This window comes from Polypterus senegalus, chromosome 16, assembly GCF_016835505.1.
Source record: "Polypterus senegalus isolate Bchr_013 chromosome 16, ASM1683550v1, whole genome shotgun sequence".
In the NCBI taxonomy this organism is placed as follows: domain Eukaryota; kingdom Metazoa; phylum Chordata; class Cladistia; order Polypteriformes; family Polypteridae; genus Polypterus; species Polypterus senegalus.
In genome coordinates, this window is record NC_053169.1 from 6,929,012 (window position 1) to 6,948,733 (window position 19,722).

The following is a 19,722-nucleotide window of genomic DNA, read 5'->3' on the forward strand; positions in this document are numbered from 1 at the left end:
CCAAAATTTTGCATCTGTTCACGACCACACGCTCTGGTGACGAACAAAAACACCCTATGCACGTTTGTACGCGCCAATGATCTCCCATGCTCCGGTTCCCATTTTCTTTTGTTTGTGTATACAGGGCCTAACAAAGCAGCTGGTGTTGCAAAAGGAGTTGCAATGTTAACCAAGCAGAGGCCTCAAGTGCTGGAAGAGGTGGAAAAACTGTTGCTAGTGTGGCTGAACGAGAAGCACCTTGCAGGGGACAGTGTAAGCGAGGCGATCGATCATATGCGAGAAAGCCAGGAAGATTCATGGCGATTTGCTGAAAAAAAAATCCTTCTTTGAGTGGCGAAGGTGAAGCATTTAAAGCCAGTAGAGGATGGTTTGAAAAGTTTCGCAAGACAAGTGGCATTTAATTTTTTTCCCTGTGCTTAAGACTTAAAAATAAAAAAGTGTTTATAATGAGCGGTTCATAAGGGTCTAGCATTGAACTGTTGTTCAATGTTTTTACATTTAGTTTACTATTAAACTGTGCATTCTATGGTATAATGAACTATTTTTGTACTTAAAAAAAAAAAAAACAGTTCATACAGTTCGTACGGCCTGGAATGGATTAATTGTATTTACATACAATCTTATGGGGAAATTACGTTCGGGTCGCGACTAAATCGGGTCGCATCCAGAGTTTTGGAACGACTTACGGTTGTGACCAGAGGTACTACTGTATATGGCATATCAACATTGTAATAAAGGTGGCCAGCTCAAAAAAGCACTGCTCAAGTGGGGACTGCAATTCCCATCATTCCACAGGAGTGTGCTGGGGCTCATGGGAGGACATCGTTATTGGATTGTGTAAAGTAGGAGATTGTCTGATGCCACAGGTACAACGTCTTCTTCTTAAATAATTTGCTGGATTTCAACTTTTGTCTAAGAGTTACACCATTTTGTCTCATCATGGGTTGTTTTTCACCATGTTAAGTTTCCAAAAGATCGTTTTTGCCCAATTATTTTCATCTGTACCAGCATTTCTCGACCTTTCTGGTGTTTTGATCCACTTTTTTCCATTTAAGTCTTTTCATAACCCAACAAGTGTCCCCCTAGTGTGATTCTCAGTTCCCTTGCTGAATCGAGCATAAACACGATTGGGGGGGTCCGGGTATTGAGCTTGATCTGCTTCCATTTTACATTTGCGGCCCACCGATGGTAGCCCACAACCCAGTTGTTAGCAAATATTGATCTAGACCCTTTTCTAAAAAGATATTTGGATCATAAAGTGATGTGCATTTCTAGACCCTTCTGGAGTAATGTTGGTTTATTTACAACCCCCCCAAAAACTTTGAAAACTGCAGAATGTACTTTTTAATGAGTGTGTGAAATGAAGTTTAGTGTTGATTTTGCAAAACTGTATGCAAAGGGAATCTCCACTGTTTTTCTCACCACAGCCTGTTAGTTTGCAATGTTATAAGTGGGTTTAGAAAAATGGATGGATGTTTGAATATTATACAGGGCTATTGAAAATGAAAGAGCAGATTTCAAAAATGTATTTCAAACAAACTGTTTAAGACAGATACACATTCTGCACATCACTAGATAGAGGAAAGTTCAAAGTTTAAAAGTTCAACTTCAAGAAGATTCAAATGACTTCATTTTCATGCAAGATGGTGCCCAGCCTCATTTCCTCTTAGTGGTCCGGTGTTACCTGAACGACACCATTCCAGGAAGATGGATTGAAAGAGGTGGACAACAAGATCTTGCTCATCGTCTATGGCCTCCCAGGTCTCCAGACCTTTACCCCCTGCGATTTTTATTTGTGGGGGCACATTAAAGAAAGAGTGTTTGTTCAACTCATGCCTGCTAATCTTCAAGATTTGTGACATCGAATTGAGGAAGCTGTGAATTCAGTAGCTAGGGACCAGTTGACTCATGGGTGGCAAGAAATGGTTTGTCACACTACATGTGCTGCTCATGTTGAGTGCATGCAACCTCAAGGACCACAGGACCAAACTTTGAACTTTCCTCTATCTAGTGATGTGCAGAATGTGTTTCTGTCTTATTCAGTTTGTTTGAAATAATTTTTTGAAATCTGCTCTTTTTATTTTCAATAGCCCTGTACATAACCATCAGGCAAGGACAGTGGCAGCCTGTTCCTCCGCGTTGATCAAACGTGCAGATAGGAATTTCATTGCATTGTATAGACGTGGCAAACACTCTAAAATGAACTGCTGACGCTTCGCTTTTTTTTTTTAGTCAAAGCAAAACCTTCCAGTTTTGAAAAAGTCAAAGCTATTGAACTCCTGCATATACAATACAATACAATTTATATTTTTACAGCCCAAAATAACACAAGAAGTGCCACAGAGTGACAGCCCCCTCAGCCTTGACTCTCTAAGAAGACAAGAAAAAAAATATCCCTTGTAGGGAAAAAATGGAAGAAATCTTGGGAAAGGCAGTTCAAAGAGAGACCCCTTTCCAGGTAGGTTGGGCGTGCAGTGAGTGTCAAAAAGAAAAAGGGGGTCAATACAATACAATACGCAGAACAGAACAAATCCTCAATACAGTATAAAAATTTTAGAAGTACAAAGTAGAATTTAACAGTAGATGATATCCCATAATATGATTTGGATTTGTTTAGAGTCCTGGAGACCTCGGCCATCAAGCTGCCTCCCCCATTTGGCTATTCCACAGCTGAAATAGCATTAATCCGATGATAGGACCCCTCTTTTCCTGATTCCTGCGATCCTCCATCAGGGATGACTTTACCTTAGGCAGGCAGAACAACTTGGCAGGTGGGCCGTGGCACCAAGTGCCACATCTGAGTACCGAGAAGAGAAGCAGAACAGGTGAGAGTTAGTAACAAATTAGAACTATCATGTGACTTATGTTTTAGTGCTAATGACTGGCAACAGAGATGCAGTCTGTACAGTTAATCAGCAGCTCTAGTCAGGGTGTGCTTAACTGAAGTAGTGAGTCTTCAGCCGGGATTTAAAAGCTGAGACCGAAGGGACACCTCTTATAGTAGCAGGCAGACGTTTCCGCAGTTTATGGCCCCCCTGTAACTAAAAGCTCAACGTCCCACTGTTATTTTATTAATTCTTGGAATCATAAGTAGGCCGGCATCTTGAGATCTTAATGTGTGCTCAGGTTTTTAAGTCATGATAAGTTCAATGCATATCATTACTAAGTGTGCTAGAGACGAACCACAACGAAACAAAATTATTTATTTATTTATTTATTTTTTAATGTCTGTGCTGAGTCGCTGTTCAGAATGTGGTAGAAAGAGGACAGAGGACGGCGTTAGGAACTTTCATTATTTCTTAATGTCAGACATTTATTTGAATCCATTTTACGATGAGGCACTTATAATTAAGGCTTTGATGTCAGTGCAGCGTTGTGACTTGTAGTAATTACAAATCAACATTGATTGAAATAACTTTGAATCATCTTTATAAGATTATTGAATCCCACCACTGATTCTGCGTCCTGTGATATAATACAGAGACGCACAGCAATGCCTGTGAACACCCAGCCCACTGTGGATGCTTTCCATGGTCCATAGATTCAGTTATTCAATAAGCTATCCAATGTACGTGTAGGTGTAAGATATAATAAACCTGTAATGGTGCACTGCATGATAGCGTGCAATGAATCCACTTGACTTACAGGTTTCATCCTCTTTCTCTGTACGTTTATCATTCGTTTGCTCAGAGGTTGATACGCTTGCTACTTCCTGAGCAGCTCTTCTTTTCTGTACCCTAGTGGTCCGCTTCTTCTCTTCTTTTGTCCGCATCTTTTCACGTTAAAACTGATTAAGTCAGTGTTTGTCTTACAACTACTTGGTACGTTTTCCTTAATTTTTCACTTAAGTCTTCAATCTGCCTCAAGAATGATTTAAGATATGAAGAGGTAGGGGAAGTGACGGCAAAGCTGGTAGGGATGAGAACGGCATCCATACACATGTGCCACATGGCCGCCCTGCTGGCTGCTGCCGAGAGTTGATTCTACAATAAAATAAAAATACAAAAAAAAGAACCTTGGAGGTCAATCTTCACCCCGAAAGCAGATAGTAGACGTCACGTAGTATATGAGTACCAAATTAACATGTCAATAGTTCAAACGGTTTTCGAGCTACAGGAGATTTAAAATCCTGGACAGACAAACGGAACAGCCACAGTAGCATATTATATATAACAATGTGTTTACTCTGTATAATGATTTGTCCAAGCAGTGCCTGAAGTGGAAATATGTAAATGCCAATAGTCTTAATTTATGTCTGATTTCTGAATAGGGCTTAGAATCTACCATCCATATTTACTAACATTCGATCAAAGGCGGAGGTCCCATATTTCGTTTTACTAGAAATATATTTTTTGCTTGAATTTTCAAATGGCCATTAGATTGGATACTCGGGTCCCCCTTGGAGTCCAGATTTTATACGATTCAATGGTTTAAGGGCGTTCCTCTTTGGAGTTTGGAGTGTCCTGACTGATTAACAGTAGATCAGAGGCCGGTTTCTCCTTTGGAGTTTCAAACATCCAGAAAGAACACGATGTAATTGTTTATTCAAAATGTTTTTTGAGAACTTCACATTGGCCCAAAAACATAATCTGGAAATTCAATGATTTTTGTTGACCCCTGGTTGGGCAACACTACTGCTGGGACAGCCAGCAATGTCCAAAAGTTTAAAAATTTAAAAACAAATACATTTTTTCTTTCTTATCCTTATCCCATTATACAGTTATTCCCAGGCAATGCTGGGGTTTTTTTTTGTCTAGTGCTTCTTTTATTGTTCAGTAGTATAGATTTCTGTGCAGATCTATTTTTTTTTTAGTTTACTTGCATGTTTTAAATCTAAACCATTAATTGTTAATACTCCTTTATTTAAATGAACCGTATCTTCTTCTTCGTTTGGCTGCTCCCGTTAGGGTCGCCACCGTGGATCATCTTTCTCCATATATTCCTGACCTCATCATCTTGTTCTGTCACCCCCATCACCTGCATCTCCTTTATCACCACATCCATAAACCTTCTCTTGGGCCTTCCTCTTCTCCTCTTGCCTATCAGCTCTGTCCTTAGCACCCTTCTCCCAATATACCCAGCATCTCTCCTTTGCACATGTCCAAACCAACACAATCTCACCTCTCTGACTTTGTCTCTCAACCCTCCCACCTGAGCTGACCCTCTAATGCCCTCATTTCTAATCCCGTTCATCCTCGTCACACCCAGTGCAAATCTTAGCATCTTTAACTCTGCCTAATTGTTATAATCTGTAGGGGGCGCTCTCTTAGTACACTATATGATCAAACATACTGTATGTGTAAACACCTCCAAATCACCGAGTTCAGGTGTTTCAGCTGCCCCATTATAACAGATACCTAAAATCGAGCACATCGCTATGCAATCTCCATTGATAAACGGTGGCAGGAGAATGCCTGATTTTTATCTCTATGGTTTTATTCTTAATTTTTTAGCATTCTTTTACATCTGTTTATTTATTGATTTTAGTCTGTCTCCAAAGCACTTGTTTTTCTGAATTACTAGGGGGAGCCCCCTGCTCATTTTGCTCGCCAACCCCCCGCGTCTCTGCCGCTTGCATATGTGGATTTCAGTTTCACCAAACAACGAATCTTTTAATTCTCGCGGATGCTTTTCCCTGATGGCAACACAAATTAGACGATCTACAAGTCTCCAACTTAAAGTTTAAATCCGAACAATATATTCGATCTCTTTTCACTGTCCTGTTATTTCACAGACTGGTAATTTCCATTTGTTTGTGCTAATGCGATCTTTACTATCATTTTTTGAGACTTTCGAATTTTAGTACTTCCATTATCTCTAACCTGCTCTGCATGTGTATCACACCAACGTTTTTGAATTCTTTACGACGTTCTACTTTGTCATTTATTCTTTGTCTTTTATTTCTGGCCCCAGGCATGGTTAAATCTCTTGGCACAAAGTCTCATCTCACGGGACGTGAAAGTATCTCTCTGAAAAAAACATGTCTCGTCCCAGGATTTATTTTAATATAACCGAGAGATTTATTTATCAATGAATGTGCACGTCCCTCTTTATTGGACCTTAATTGTTAAACAAGGCACTTTTGCACCAGCTTCTTGTGTGTGTCCTCATTGCACTTGTCCATCCTCAATTAATGCCTACTGATGTCTTGGGAGCAGGCAAATGCCAAAGTTGTGGACCCCCAAAGCATCACAATATGGTGGCAGCAATGGGATAGACTAGCAGCAATGAGGAACAAATACAGAAGACAATAAGATGATTTGCTGAACGACTGAAAGGAGTGAACCCATATTCCCAAACCTGAAGGGACTTTTAATGATCTGTATATTTATTTGCTTGTTTTAAGTTTGATTTTAAAAATACTTATTCTGTGCGGGCGCCAGGGCATCACAACACTACCTGACATTTTGTGTACTCTTAGGGACCAAATATGTCCCATCGAAGAGGGCAAGAGCCCTACACCTATCTCTTGGACTGTAAATTAGGGACAATGTGGGAAGGTGATTTAGCGTTCCAAGCCATCGGTGCTTGTGTTGGAAGGAATATGAGCACAGTGATGAAAATATGGATGGTTAGACCCACCAAATTGATGTGTCTGTGGAGCCTCAATGCCCCCACGAATCGTAGCATAGTCGCCTTGTGCACGTGACATTGATAAACCAGGTGGCCACCTCACATACCCTAGCCCAGCAGCTGGGATATGTCATACACCAGCGAGTGTCTTCACACACAGTTTGACACTGTTAGCAGCGGTGGGGCCTGCTCAATTTCCACCCATTGCTTTGGACACCTTTGGCCCATGACCACAGGCATTTTGGACTGCATTGGGGTCAAGAAGGCCACCAGTTAGAGGATGACTGGCATCACATGGTGTTTTCAGATGAGAAGCAGTTCAGTTTATTGCAGTGTGGTGGGAGGATCACTGTATGGAGGTGCACTGCCGGAAAATGCTCCTGGAGGCCTACGTTTTGCACCGCCATACCAACCCAGCACCAGGTGTTACGGTGTGGGTTGCCATTGGGTTCCACTCCTGTTCTCACCACTACCTTGACCAGTTAGTTATACATCACAGATGTATTGGAGGCGGCGGAGGTTCCCTGGTGTCATATTCCAACAGGAAAACTCTCGACCACATATGGCACAAAGTGTTTTACATTACCTGGATGACCACCATGTGCTTCTTCTTTTATGTTTAGATGAAGAGTGGCTTGCCAGAAACTATCATTAGTTACCACAGATGAATTTTGGGCATATATAGAGATGCCATGCCATTCCACAACTTCATATCCAACATTTTTGCTGTTCATGGCAGACCGTGTATAAGCAGCTCATGGTGGCGACACCAAATATTGATCACTGTGCGTTCTGTCTGCATGACCGAGCTGTTTTCTAATCATATACGCCATTATCATAAGTAATCTGCCGTATAAATATTGCTTTGATATCTCATGTCTTTGTCTTGGTGTTGCAATTTAATGACCAGCAGTGTATAAGACATTAATTCCTTCCTTCTTTTTATTTACTTGTGTTTTAGGTGTACCTGCACCACTGGCCGGCTGCCAGCCTTCTCTTCTTCCCAGAATATGGCAAGTGAATGTGTGTCTGCCTTTGGCTTCAGCCAGCGTCACACTGCAGCAGTACAGGCAGAGCAGCTTCTTCAACAAATGTAAGCATGACCCCATTCAGAAGCCAAAATGATGAGCTAATTGCGGCTTAAACACATCTATGTCTGCAGGCAGAGTGCAAATCTAAATAGACTGCACAGAAGCATGAATTGTGGAGCTTTCCTAAGAGATAAGAGTGAAATGCTTTTGGTAATTAAACATTTAAATTCTAAGAACTTCTAAGTCGACCGACATCTTGAGAGAATGAGGACTTTAAAGCCTGAGGCTCAACTGACTTAATATGGTTTAAGTTTAGAAATTAGTTGGCCACTTCAGAAATGTAGCATTTTTAGTGACAATGCAAATTTAATCTAGTGGGAGCTGTGTAATTTTGCAAGGCATGATTGGCAGTAACAGTTGTCTGTAAGGATCTAAAATTAAAATACTTATTTCTGTTCGGTAAAGTGTTCCGCTTTTTCATTCAGCTGTGTGGGATAATGTCACAGAATCCCATAGTTCAAGTGCACCTCCTAATGGCGCTGACAAGGATTCTTAATTCTGAATACTAGAAGCTGTTAGCATTAGATGTCTCTCTTTTATATAAAAAAAAGAGAGACAGAGACACTTTCACATCCCGCGATACGGTCAAGTCACGTCAAACTTACAACCTTTGGAAGCAAGTCCCGTGATACACATGCAGAGCAGGTTAGATATAATGGAAGTAGGAAAATTTGAAAGTCTCAAAAAAAGGAGAGTAAAGATCGCGTTAACGCAAACAAATGGAAAATATTATTCGGTGAAATAACGGAACAGCAAAAAGAGATAGAATAGTGTTTGAGGATGTCTGGGGGAGAAGAAAGACGAAATTCAGATCATGTGGCACGGCAGACACAGCAAGCCAGCAGCTGATCGAGCAAAGAGGAGGTACAACAAAAACTGCATTTGTTTCCCATTGTATCACTGTTTAAGAGGGCTTTCGGAGGAGCGGCCGCATCTCCTTGGGGTGCGTTCGGCCCCCCTTTTTACAACAGCACGTAATGCTGGCTATGGGGATGGGGTAGGCGAGCAAAGTGCAGATCACGCAGCAAGCCCAGCAGCTGATCGAGGAAAGAGGAGGTAAAAAAACAACTGCATATGTTTCCCATTGTATCACCGTTTAAGAGGGGTTTCGAAGGAGCAGCCGTGTCTCCTTAGGGTGCGTTCAGCCCCCCTCTTCACAACGGCGTGTAATGTTGGTGGTTGGTGGATGGGGTAGGCAAGCGAAGTGCAGATTATGCAACAAGCCCAGCAGCCGATCAAGCAAAGAGGAGGTAAAACAAAAACTGCATATGTTTCCCATTGTATCACTGTTTAAGAGGGGTTTTGAAGGAGCGGCCGTGTCGTCACCCGTTTCACAACAGCGTGTAGCGCTGGCGGGGTAGGGATGGGAAGGGGTTGGCGAGCGAAGCCCCCTAGTAAATTACAAAACTGAATGTCAAGTCGGTTAATCAGCAGTACACAAAAGAGTGCATATAACATGGGAATGTTCCATGTGGAGTGAGATCATCCCTCTGGTATGTGTCCTTGATCCGTTAGTTTTTCAAATGTCCAGTGGATTCAGAATGTATTCAGTCCTCTTTAATTTGTTGATGTTGCGCCTCATTTAAATTCATTTTTTCCTTCATCAAGGAACACTCAATACTCTAGCATGACAAACCGAAGACAAGAATTTAGAAATGTTTGAAAATATATTAAAAACACTAAAACAGAACTATTGCATTGACTCAAATATCCAGACACTTTGCTGCGGCAATTGAGATTTGCCTCATGTGTATCACATTCTGTTGATCATCACTGAGGTGTTTGGTGTTCTCCTGTGGTCAACCGAATTCATTGAGTTGATTAGGAAATGCACACACCTGTCTATTGAAAGTCCCGCAGTTGGCAATGGTTATCAGAGGAAAAACCAAGCTATGACGTTGAAGGAATTGCCATTTAGAGCTCAGAATTGAGATTGTGTTGAGGCACAGATCTGGGGATGTTTGCAGCATTGAAATTTATCAAGACCACTGTGACCTCTATAATACTTCAACGGAAAAGGTTTAGAAAAACCACGACCGAGCAACCTGGCTATCACGGGAGAACGGCCTTGGTAAGGGAGGTGACCAAGAACCTGATGGTCACGTTAGCTGAATTCCCAACAACCTATGTGGAGATGGGAGAAATTCCAGAAGGGTAATCATCACTGTAACCATCCTCTGATCTGAGCTTTATGACAGAATCCTCACCTCAGTCAAAGGATCATGAATGCCATCTTGGAGTTTGCAAAAAGGCACCTTAAGGACTTCCGGATTGTGCGAAGCAAGATTCTCTGGTCTGATGAAACCAACATTAGCGTCATGTCTTGGGGACACCAGGCACCGCTCATCACGTGGACAATACCATTGCAGCAGAGAAGCATGATGCTGGCATAATCGCGCCACGGAGTTGTTTTTCAGCCAGGGGAGACTGGGAGAATAGGAGGGGTTGAGGGAAAGCAAAACAGAGCAAGTACCAAGCTGTTCTTAATAAAAACCTGCTCTAAGTGCTCTGGGGTGAAGGTTAAACCTTCCTATAGGACCCAAAGGAAAGACAACACAGGAGTTGCTGAGGATCAACTTTGTGAATCTCCATGAAAGGCCCAGACAGAGCCCAGAGTTGAACCCATTACACATATTAGCCACCGTACAACCTGACAGAGCTTGAGAGAATCTACAGAGAAGAATGACAGGAAATGCCTCAATCCATGTGTGCAAAGCTTGTTGTGTCAAACCAAGACGTCAGCAGGCTGTAAATACCAAAGGTGCTTCAGTGAAGTATTGAGTAGAGAGTTTGAATTGTGTTAATGGGACATTTCACTTTTTAATTTTTTTTTTTATAAATTTTCCAAAAATTTGTAAACTTCTGTTTTTGTTTTTTTTGTCATTCTGGGATGTTGAATTTGTTTGGTGAAAGGAAAAATTAACTTAAACGATTTTAGCACAAGGCTAAAAAAAGAAAACAAAGGGGCTTCATTAAAAATGAAGGGGTCTGAATACTTTTCGAATCCACTGTAATTATTAATGACAAAGATTCAGGTATAAACTTGTAAAATTCACAGAAAATACTGAGGAGGCCGAGAGAACAATTTAGATAACTCCAGACAATCTTCAGAACTGGGAGAACACTTGGAAAATGAAGTTTAATGTAGAAAAGTACAAACTGCTACATGTACACTAATGGGACAATAGTTATAAATACAACAATGGGAGGCAGGAAGCAACGTCTGGAGAGGATTTAGGGGTTTATGTTTGTCAAATGTGCTTATCCTCTAAGCAATGTCCAGAAGCCATGAAAAAGTTAAGAAAATATTTGGTTGCATTCTTAAAACCTCTGAGTATAAATCAAGGAGACAAGTTCAGGGATATGTAGGTGGTTGAGCCTATGGTGTTATGGATAACAAAGTTTGTGAGGCCTGGTGACTGTGTGAGAAACACAAAGAATGGTCCTGTCTCCTTTTCTGTTCACCCTCTACATCAGACTTTAAATATTACAGAAAATCAAGTCATTTGGGGAAATTCTATTATAATTCTGCATTAATGGGGTGTGTTGACAAAGGGGGTTAGACAGAGGAGAGGAGTCAGAGGGAGAACTTTGAAAATTTCCTGCCACTCAATATCAGCAGAGCCAAAGAACAGCTAATTGACTGCATCAAAATAGCATAGCAAATCAAAATCCAAGAGCTTCTATGCCAGGCCACAATGGAGAAATGGGATGTGGAGGGTATCCACTTCGTGTGTTATCGTCTGTTTACCCCTTACACTTGTCAAGTTCGTTATTGGGTTGGTCTACACCTGCACCCTAAATAATAACACACACATATATAGATATACACATACACTCAGACCCTAATCACAATAGTGCCCTATGAATGACACACACAGCTGGTTAACTTCTAGCATTTTAAACCACACAAGTGCTATAAGAATAACACATCTTGGAACTCTCTTAGCACTTCAAGAGACTTGGTTATTATCGGCACAAACAACATACAGTGTTTTAAATATATCTTAGATCTAAATATTACTTTTGGTCTCTAAGAAAATATTCAAACATACAAAGGCTCAGCATCCTTGTCTATAGGCCATTTATCAGCCAAGAATGCCTTACTTTACGTCCTGTTCCCTACTTTTGGGTGGAGTTCTCACCCTCAGCCCTTAATAAACCTCGTAGCACAGAGTGTATGGCAAACCTCCGGCTGCACCAGGTGCTCAAAGAAATCTACCTTATTACTTCAATCACTCTAGACATTAAAACAAAGCATAGAAAGATGAAAACAAGTTAATATTTATTAAAGAACAATAATAATTAATAGCAAATAAGGTCGATAGTAAAGTCTGGATAAATAGTCTTAAAAAAGCTTACTGAAAGGAATCGGTGATGTCAAGGATGAATATTCCAGGACAACATTTCATTTAGCAATCAATGTTTATGAAAATGCTGTTAACTGACGACGGATGAAAACTGGTCCCATGTGTCTTTGTTTTCTCTTCTGATGTCGCTCTTCAGTCATCGCTGTTTCTCTTCTGATGTTGCATTTAAGCGAGACATAATTTATCATAAAATTTCATGCTGTGGTTTCACAACACATGATTGTTGCATGCACCTGATTGGCTGGCTGTGAATATGATGGATGAATTTTGCTCCTCAGATAATAAAGTTTTTTTTTGATGTTGCCTGAGGTATTGGCATGTTTTCCTTTCCCAGGGTGTAAACCAAATTGTTGTCCCAGATGTCCATCCATAAAGTAATCAATAGCCTGAGGTATCGGCAAGTCTTCCTTTCCCAGGCTGTAAAACCAATTTAGCACTATGTTGTGAACAAGTGTTATAAAAGTGAGGTATAAGGGAAGAGGGATATGCCTTTTATATTATAACTAGCAAAATACCCATGCTTCGCAGCGGAGAAGTAGTGTGTTAAAGAAGTTATGAAAAAGAAAAGGAAACATTTTAAAAATAACACACCATGATTGTCAATGTAATTGTCGTTGGCTTATTTTAGTATTGAGAGTGAATTTGATGATTGTAAAGAGTTTAATTTATTATAGTAAATATGTATGAGAAATGCACATTTTTAGGCAGGGAGCCAACCAAGTGGTAGGTGCTTGGACAGCGGCCGTGCGGAAAAAGGAAGGGGGACCGGGGTCGGCCCTTGTGCATCTCTGCTGTGAAATAAATCGTCTGTTAACGGAAATAAGGAATGAAACCGGCAGAAGGAGAGGTCAGTTCCGAAAGTTCCTTACGGCATAATGGTGAGAACCGCCAAAAAGAAGATGTTATTTTCAAAAGTTCGTTACGGGGCACGGCACGAAATGAAACATACTTAACGTTTGTAAGTACAGTGTAAAGGATAAGCATGGGAAATTTGTGCTTCCTACGTATATTTGAAGTTGCAGAAATGAGGAGGGGTTTCCCCTATCTATATATACAGTTTAGGGGGTACACCCATTTCCCCCCCTTGGGTGTTGAAATAGGACATAAAACATACCTAACTTTTGTAAGTACACTGCAAGGAATGAGCACACAAAATTTCAGCCCCCCCCCATCCTATATGGAAAGTGGGAGAATTAGTGATGAGTCAGTGAGGGCTTTGCCTTTTATACGTATAGATGCCTATACAAGTGTCCTGCATCTGAATTCATCTTGTTGGGATTGAGTAAAATATAATAAAAATATAGAGAATAATTTGTAGATTTTCTACACCATAACACTTGGGATTCAACATCAGTGACCAGCTGAACTGGTCTAATATTACAGAAGACTTGGAGAAGAAAGTGCAGAGCTGTCCCTTATTTCCTAGGGGACCACACTCCTTTTAGTGTGGGTAGTGACGTCCATTATGTGTTCTACAACTCTATGATAGCCAGTGTGATGGGCTGAACCGGTAATAGAGAGGGGGCCATCAAGTCGTCATGCTGATTAAGAAGACAGGCTCAGTTATGGGACACAAAATAGATACAGTAGTGATGGAGCAGAGAATGAAAACAAAGCTCAGGAGACATATAAGTAAGAATTTTATTATAGTGAGCACACATGACAAAACACATGACTTGACTTGACTTGACCTGACCTGAAACTAACCAGGCCCATGGATGACTAGTCTGACTGTAAGGTGATAAGCAGATTGAGATTTTTTTGCCGATTTACTGGAGGCCATGTGGAAACTGAAGTAGCAAACCTGTGTCTCACAATATGGCCTTGTTGCATAGCAATGGAAGTTAATACTTGTCATTGTTTATATCTTGCATATTTTAAGAACAAAGAAGCTGTAAATTTCAGTGTTTATCTCATACTACCTGCCCTCCCCAACCCATTCTTTCCACATCTGTTCAAATTTCTGTGCATACTTCATTTTAGAAATGGAATTTGGCCGCTCTCCATGAATACAATGATTCATTGTTGTGAGGGGGACACAAACAAAGTGTTCGTATAGTGCGCAGTATTCATAAAGGTGTATTGTGCTTTATGCTGTTATGAATACTCCATTATCCTAGCTGGGCAAATTTGCAAATGAGACCAGAATGGGATATCCCTGGTAACTGGCCAAAAGAATGAATAGGATGGAATGTGAGTCGAGGGCAGAAGGAAATTTCTAGATTTGTATCTGTAGAACTTCTGGACTCGCAGTGCAATGACTGTTCGAGCTCTGTGGCAGGTGAAAATCAAGAAAAAAACAAATCGCTACATTGAGAGTTTAAACCACATTTCATAAAAAAGGTTAATTTGTTAATTACATAGAATCAGACTATTTTCATGTTTCAGTTAAACTTGGTCATATCCAAATGTTCCAACTTTAGCGTGTGTGATTTGTTTAGTGAGTCTTTATCTTGATTGCTAGATTTTGGTTTCTATTTCAGGGTTTGGTGTCAGATCAAAGTGATTCTTTGCTTTCGAATTTACCTTCTATGATATTAGTGGGCTCATTATTACGTTTTTCTGCATCACATTATGAGAGTGAGCTCTCGTTTTGGGAGTTTCTTGAGTCTTAGATTCTGAATCTTCTATTAGCTTTTAGATTGAAAATTTACCTTTTTTTTGTTACAAATTATTCTATGCCATTTTTGCTGACATCTTGGTTATTTTCGACCAGCATGAGTTTCTGTACTTGTCATTAGGACTGCTCCTGTATTGTTAGGGGTCTGCGCTCAGAGGTTATGACCTGTATTAACAGTGTAACGGGTTTAAAAGGTCACCCGTGAGAAAATTTTCCTATCCAAGTTTGCGAATTCCAAAAACCCTTTCGATGCTTGACTTTGTCTGTCAGTCAGTCAGTCATTGTCCAACCCGCTATATCCTAACACAGGGTCATGGTGGTCTGCTGGAGCCAATCCCAGCCAACACAAGGCAGGAACAAACCTCAGGCAGGGTGCCAGCCCACCGCAGGGCTCACACACACACCAAACACAATTTAGGATCGCCAGTGCACCTAACCTGCATGTCTTTGGACTGTGGGAGGAAACCCATGCAGACACAGGGAGAACATGCAAACTCCATGCAGGGAGGATGCAGGAAGCAAACCCAAGTCTCCTTACTGCGAGGCAGCAGTGCTACCCACTGCGCCACCGTGCCGCCCTACTCAACTTTGTGATTTAGTTATTTGCTCTGCTTAGTTTTGTTTTTTTCTTTTGTTATTATGATTTCTTTTTACTTTAATTTGGGCTTCATCACTGTGCAGTAGATCTTACGGTTTTTGTTCTTTTCTGACTCTTCCAACGAACGCCTTTTCTCCCAGTTTTCTTTCAAAAAATCCTCTACTTCTGCCTTCCTATCAGTATAGCCTCATTGACCGCTCTCTTATGCTGTTCATTCTGCACAGCATGGTGGACAAAACACCATGGAACTTACTTCATCTAAGTTGTCATCATTGCCCTGGACACAATACACTTTTTCCAGTCATTTTGCTTTTTTTTTTGGAAACTCTGCCACTCTATTCCATGTCAATTTAAAACGAAGGAGCCAAATGATCTGCAAAGCTTTTATTTCTTACACTCCACACTCTGATGTTCTTGTCGTCTGTGACTTGCGGCCATGTCCCATGCCCGGCCGGGATGCCCCTGCTGCATATGTTCCGGGGGAGCAACCATGGGCAGCTCAATTCCTCCCCCGTGACGCTTGGTGGCAGCCTCCCTGACCAACAGTGATTCTCCAACCTCCTACAGAGCTCAGTGGGAGATGGAGTCCTCCACAGCCTGGTTGGGAGCTGGAGTGGCTGCTAGGGGGTGCTGCCTGGATTCAACAGCCCGGCTGGACGAGTCTTCAGCCCCAACCAGGAGTGCAATTGGGACCAGGTGGTCAAGCACCTGGAACACTTCCGGGTGGGCTATAAAATGGGCCAGCCACCACCACTCGACGGGCAAAATTGGGAGGAAGAGGACGAGGCTGCCTGGGAGGAGTGGTGCCGCCAGAAGAAGGATTGGTTTGTGTGATACTGTACTTGAAGTGCTTTGGGACTGTGTATTGCCTGTGGGGTTCACGGGGAAGACGTACCCCACAAGTGAAGAAAAAAATAAAAGTCTTTTGGATTTTACACATGCCTCCGTGTGAATCTGTGCCAGGTCGGGCGCCTATATAGCGCCTATACAGGTGCCGGTCATAAAATTAGAATATCATGACAAAGTTGATTTATTTTTAAGTAATTCCATTCAAAAAGTGAAACTTGTATATTAGATTCATTCATTACACACAGACTGATGTATTTCAAGTGTTTATTTCTTTAATTTTGATGATTATAACTGACAACTAATGAATGTCCCAAATTCAGTATCTCGGAAAATTAGAATATCAATGAAGACCAATGCAAAAAAAGGATTTTTAGAAATGTTGGCCAACTGAAAGGTATGAACATGAAAAGTATGAGCAGGTACAGCACTCAATATTTAGTTGGCCTGGATTACTGCAGCAATGCGGCGTGGCATGGAGTCGCTCAGTCTGTGGCACTGCTCAGGTGTTAAGAGAGCCCATGTTGCTCTGATAGTGGCCTTCAGCTCTTCTGAATTGTCGGGTCTGTCATATTGCATCTTCCTCTTCACAGTACCCCATAATCTATTGGGTTTAGGTCAGGCGAGTTTGCTGGCCAATCAAGAACAGGGATACCATGGTCCTTAAACCAGGTACTGGTAGCTTTGGCACTGTGTGCAGGTGCCAGGTCCTGTTGGAAAATGAAATCTGCATCTCCATAAAGTTCATCAGCAGCAGGAAGCATGAAGTGCGCTAAAACTTCCTGGTAGACGGCTGCGTTGACCTTGGACCTCAGAAAACACAATGGACAAACACCAGCAGATGACATGGCACTAAATATGGAAACTTTACACTGGACCTCAAGCAATGTGTATTCTGTGCCTCTCCTCTCTTCCTCCAGACTCTGGGACCTTGATTTCCAAAGGAAATGCAAAATTTACTTTCATCAGAGAACATAACTTTGGACCACTCAGCAGCAGTCCAGTCGAGACGCTTCTGACGCTGTCTCTTGTTCAAGAGTGGCTTGACACAAGGAATGCGACAGCTGAAGCCCATGTCTTGCATACGTCTGTGTATGGTGGTTCTTGAAGCACTGACTCCAGCTGCAGGCCACTCTTTGTGAATCTCCCCCACAGTTTTGTTTCACAATCCTCTCCAGGGTACAAGCGGTTATCCCTATTGCTTGTACACTTTTTTCTACCACATCTTGTCCTTCCCTTCGCCTCTCTCTCTATTAATGTGCTTGGACACAGAGCTCTGTGAACAGCCAGCCTCTTTAGCAATGACATTTTGTGTCTTGCCCTCCTTGTGCCAGGTGTCAATGGTCGTCTTTTGGACAACTGTCAAGTCCGCAGTCTTCCCCATGATTGCGTAGCCTACAGAACTAGACTGAGAGATCATTTAAAGGCTTTGGAGTTAATTAGCTGATTAGTGTGTGTGTGGCACCAGGTGTCTTCAATATTAACCTTTTCACAATATTCTAATTTTCTGAGATACTGAATTTGGGACTTTCATTAGTTGTCAGTTATAATCATCAAAATTAAAAGAAATAAACATTTGAAATACATCAGTCTGTGTGTAATGAATGAATCTAATATACAAGTTTCACTTTTTGAATGGAATTACTGAAATAAATCAACTTTATATGTCATGATATTCTAATTTTATGACCGGCACCTGTATAGGCACCTTATTCACACGTCTTATGCAGTTGTTCATCTGAGCCTTGCCCTCCTATTTCTTTGCTGGTCAGGTTCTGTTTGTCCTCTTCTCTTAAGACAGTAACAGACTCCTTAATGAGAAATCTTCAGTTTTGTGGCAATCGGTTGCAATGAATTAAAAAAAAAAAAAAAAATGTTTTTTTGAGTCCAGGTCTGAACTTTAGGAATGCCAGTACGTTGCAACCCAGATGAACAGAATAACAGGTTTCAGCTGTGCTAATGCAATTATAAAGGTTCTTATAATAACAATAATAATAGTGACAGTATTGTGGGAAAAACACTCTGTTGGCGTCGACCCGACACAGACTGACAGCTGAGGCACGTAAAAATTAAGCAAAAAGATTTTATTTTCTTCAGCCGAGGAGCGTGTCTTCCCCATGTCCCCAAAACACACAAAAGAAAAACAACAACACATGCTCTTCTTCCTCCACTCCTCCCAGGCAGCTTTGTCGTCCTCCTCACGACTCTGGCTCCTCGAGCAGTGGCTGCAGGCTCCTCTTCTAGCCCACCTCTGAAGTGCTTCAGGTGATAATTAACCTAATTCAGGCTGCACGTCCGGGTGTGGCTGCATTATAGCCCACACGGGCTCAGGAAGCCATGCAGTGGCAGTGACCACGGAGCCCAACAGGAATGAACTCTGGTGCTCCAGAATTGTGGCCCCGATGCAACCCAGGGGGCTTCCGCCAAGTGTTCCGGGGGAAGAAATAAGCCTCCCCTGGATTCAGTGCCAAAGGGACGTCCCAGCCGTGCGTGGGTCCCGGGCATCCGCCACAGTATGTAAAGATGACTAGTTAAGGATAAGCTAAGTGGAGTTGACCATTGGGGCAATAAACCAATGGCTTCTGGAAATGGGGTTTTGCGGTCATGTGAAGAATAAATTAAAACAAATCAATCATTTCAAGCAGTAATAGCCATTAGAAACACTAGTAATACATTTTCTACATTTCTAATCCTGTTTAATGGTACCTTGATAAAAAAAAATCCATTTTTAACAAAAATATGACAAATTCTGAGGTGATTCCAATCTTCTGAATGTTTGTGTGACTGAAAATCTCAGTACAGTAATCCCTCGCTATATCACGCTTCGACTTTCGCGGCTTCACTCTATGCATCTAAGCACATCTAAATATATATCACGGATTTTTCGCTGGTTCTCCGCTTTTCTGCGGACAATGGGTCTTTTAATTTAGGTTACATGCTTCCTCAGTTTGATTGCCCAGTTGATTTCATACAAGGGACGCTATTGGCGGATGGCTTAGAAGCTACCCAATCAGAGCATGTATTACATATTAACTAAAACTCCTCAATGATATAAGCGTGGCGCTTGTTTTGTTTGCTTCTCTCTGTCTCTCTCACTCTCTCTGCCTGACGGAGGGGGTCTGAGCAGAGGGGGCTGTTTACACAGTGGCTGTTTGCCTAGAAGATAGGACGCTCCTCTACAAAATGCCGCTTTATCGCGGTGCTTCTGTATACTTAAAAGCACGTATTGATTTTTGATTGTTTGCTTTTCTTAGCGAGCGCTCTCTCTGACATTATCTGCTCTTCACGGTGCTCCTTTGAAGACAAGATATGTTTGCATTCTTTTAATTGTGAGAAAGAACTGTCATCTCTGTCTTGTAATGCAGCACAGTTTAAACGTTTGACTAAAGGGTGTTATTTCATGTCTAGAGGGCTCTAATAATGTTAACAGTGTGGGAGAGTTTATAAGGGCTTAAAATATATAAAAATAACTACACAAACATATGGTTTCTACTTCGCGGATTTTCACCTATCGCGGGGGGGGTCTGGAATGCAACCCCCGCGATCGAGGAGGGATTACTGTAATATGAAATGGCCTTCATGTGGCATGAAACGGGACTCATCACAAATGAATGACAATATACA

The 19,722-nt window shown here is 41.5% G+C and overlaps 1 protein-coding gene across 1 annotated transcript in view; it reads left to right on the forward strand.

The window, feature by feature from the left end:
* mrps5 (mitochondrial ribosomal protein S5) overlaps positions 1 to 19,722 on the forward strand; it is a 150,506-nt gene that overhangs the window by 22,366 nt on the left and 108,418 nt on the right. Inside the window, exon 2 of the mRNA XM_039738233.1 lies at positions 7,535 to 7,666. Coding sequence (XP_039594167.1) covers positions 7,535 to 7,666 — 132 coding nt within the window. The remainder of the gene's footprint in view (positions 1 to 7,534; positions 7,667 to 19,722) is intronic.